Source organism: Mandrillus leucophaeus, unplaced genomic scaffold (genome assembly GCF_000951045.1).
Source record: "Mandrillus leucophaeus isolate KB7577 unplaced genomic scaffold, Mleu.le_1.0 Scaffold67, whole genome shotgun sequence".
Lineage (NCBI taxonomy): Eukaryota > Metazoa > Chordata > Mammalia > Primates > Cercopithecidae > Mandrillus > Mandrillus leucophaeus.
The window spans coordinates 5,256,479-5,259,620 of record NW_012107252.1 but is presented as its reverse complement, the minus strand read 5'-3'; the positions used below and the strand labels follow the sequence as shown (position 1 = coordinate 5,259,620).

The window sequence follows — 3,142 nt, the reverse complement described above, 5'->3', positions numbered from 1 at the left end:
TTTTGAGACGGAGTCTCGCTGTGTCTCCCAGGCTGGAGTGCAGTGGCGTGATCTCAGCTCACTGCAAGCTCCGCCTCCCGGGTTCACGCCATTCTCCCGCCTCAGCCTCCCAAGTAGCTGGGACTACAGGCGCCTGCCACCACGCCCGGCTAGTTTTTTGTATTTTTAGTAGAGACGGGGTTTCACCAAGTTAGCCAGGATAGTCTCGATCTCCTGACCTCGTGATCCACCCGCCTCGGCCTCCCACAGTGCTGGGATTACAGGCATGAGCCACAGCGCCCGGCCGGTATTCTCTGATTTCTATTAGCAAATTATGTGGTGCAGACTATATCTTACTGTTTAATATCATGTCTCCTAGTTGTTTTATATTTATTATTTTTATCATTCCATCTAAAATCATAGAGCTACCTAGAAAGGAATCTTTGAACTTACCTATTTCAACTTCTTTAAGTTATAGATGAGGAAGCTGAAGATCAGGAAGGCTGTGAGTTGTCTTTTCTCATAGCTGGTTACTGGCAAGGCTGGAACTAAAACCCAGGTTTACTATACTGACATTTAGCCCACATTTCTTTTTTCTTTTTTTTTTTGTTTTTTTGTTTTTTGTTTTTTGAGATGGAGTCTCGCTCTGTCACCCAGGCTGGAGTGCAGTGGTGCGATCTCGGCTCAGTGCAGGCTCCGCCTCCCGGGTTCACACCATTCTCCTGCCTCAGTCTCCGGAGTAGCTGGGACTACAGGCACCCGCCACACCTGGCAAATTTTTTGTGTTTTTAGTAGAGACGGGGTTTCACCATGTTAACCAGGATGGTCACAATCTCCTGACCTCGTGATCCGCCCGCCTTGTTCTCCTAAAGTGCTGGGATTACAGGCATGATCCACTGCACCCAGCCTAGCCCACATGTCGTAAAATATAATTCTTTGTAACTCCTCACTTTAGAAGATGAAGTACAACACTACAGATTCAAAAATAATTGTAGATTGCCAGAGTTTATAAGGAAATTTTATGTAAATTACATTATATTTTACTGTAGTAATTGTTTTTGTTTTTGTTTTTTGAGACAAGTTCTGACTCTGTTGCCCAGGGTGGAGTGCAGTGGTGCAATCTTGGCTCATTGCAACCTCTGCCTCCCAGACTCAAGCCATCCTCCCACCTCAGTTGCCTGAGTAGCTGGGACTGCAGGCACAAACCATCATGCCTGACTAATTTTGTATTTTTTGTATTTTTTGCCTAGGTTGGTCTCAAGCTCAAGTGATTCGCCTTCCCTGGCCTCCCAAAGTGCTGGGATTGTGAACCACTACACCCAGCTGTGTACTGTAGTAATTGATTCTGATACCTTAATTTAGCCACATACTATTTAAATTTAAATTCCCTACTTTATGTCCATCTGAGCAACAGTTAGGCTGTCACTAAAGAGGGCCGTGTAATTCCCAGCTTAAGTGCATAACATTTTTTAGGGAAAAAAAAAATCCATTTTCCTTTCCTGTTTTATCTGTGGGTGGATCTGGAACCTGAGATCACCAAGCAGATAATTAGATAGAAAATCCTCAGCTGACAGATTATTTCAAGTTCTTTGAAAACTCAATGCTATTTTAAATTAGTTCCACTAATTTTTTACAACTTGCTGAATAGTGAGGTGATAAACTTGACAAAGTTGATTTTCTCTCTTAAATAAAATTGTAAGCCCTAGATTAAACATAGCATCAGCATAGGAAACAGATCACAATCATTACTTTTCATCACTATTTGTATCTCACTTTCTGTAGCATCTGAGCAAAAATATTCCACTTCCAGGTTTAATTTATGTAATTGGGGGCATCAGCAATGAAGGAATAGAACTTCGTTCTTTTGAAGTCTATGATCCACTTTCTAAGCGTTGGTCTCCACTTCCTCCAATGGGAACCAGGAGAGCATATCTTGGTGTGGCTGCACTCAATGACTGCATCTATTCTATTGGAGGATGGAATGAGACCCAGGATGCTCTTCATACTGTAGAAAAATATTCCTTTGAAGAGGTAGGTTGGATGATTTCAGATGTTTAGTATCCTGGTATTCTTTTAATGTCTGTAAAATCTGTGGTGATGCACTTTCTTTCACTCATGATATTGATCATTTGTGGATTTTTTTTCCCTTTTTTCTTTCCAAAGAAGAAACTTTTGGTGTCATTGCTTTTCTTCTGTTGTCAGTTTTGTTTTATTGATTTCTGTTCTTATTTTTTCCTTTTTCCTATTTGTTTTTGATTGAGTTTGCTCTTCTTTTTCTAGGTTATTTATTTATTTTTTAATTTTTTAAGAGACAGGGTCTTGCTCTGTTGCACATGCTGGAGAGCACTGATATAATCATAGCTCACTGTAACATTGAACTCCTGCCCAGTTAATTTAAAAAAACTTTTTCTTGTACTGCTGGGCGTGGTGGCTCACGCCTGTAATCCCAGCACTTTGGGAAGCCAAGATGAGAGGATAGCTTGAGCCCAGGAGTTCAAGACCAGCCTGAACAACATAGTGAGACTGTCTGTATAATAAATAACAAAATTAGTTGGGCATGGTGGTATGCACCTGTGGTTCTAGCTACTCAGGGGGCTCAGGTGAGAGGATCACTTGAGTCTAGGAAGTCAAGGCTGCAGTGAGCTGTGATCAAGTCATTGTGCTCCAGCCTCGGTAACAGTGAGAGACCCTCGCTCAAGAGTAATTATTTTTTTTTTTTTTGAGATGGAGTTTTGCTTTTGTTGCCCAGGCTGGAGTGCAGTGGCACAATCTCACCTCGCCACAACCTCTGCCTCCTGGGTTCAAGCAATTCTCCTGCCTCAGCCTCCTGAATAGCTAGGATTTTGGGCATGCACCACCATACCTGGCTAATTTTGTATTTTTAGTGGAGATGGGGTTTCTCTATGTTGGTCAGGCTGGTTTCGAACTCCCAACATCAGGTGATCCGCCTGCCTCAGCCTCCCAAAGTGCTGGGATTACAGGCATGAGCCACTGCACCTGGCTGATTTTTTTTTTTTCCCCAGTGTTAGGGTCTCGCTATGTAACCCAGACTGATCTCAGACTCCTGGTCTTAAGTGATTATCCTTCCTTGGCATCCCAAACCACTGGCATTACAGATCTTTGGGAGCCACTGCACTCCCCAAATCCCAACAATCTCAGCTCT

At 42.7% G+C, this 3,142-nt stretch overlaps 1 protein-coding gene across 1 annotated transcript in view; it reads left to right on the top strand.

Moving 5' to 3' along the window:
• Positions 1–3,142, top strand: part of IPP (intracisternal A particle-promoted polypeptide) — a 66,882-nt gene that overhangs the window by 51,044 nt on the left and 12,696 nt on the right. Inside the window, exon 7 of the mRNA XM_012001919.1 lies at positions 1,790–2,010. Within this exon, the coding sequence (XP_011857309.1) occupies positions 1,790–2,010 (221 nt within the window). The remainder of the gene's footprint in view (positions 1–1,789; positions 2,011–3,142) is intronic.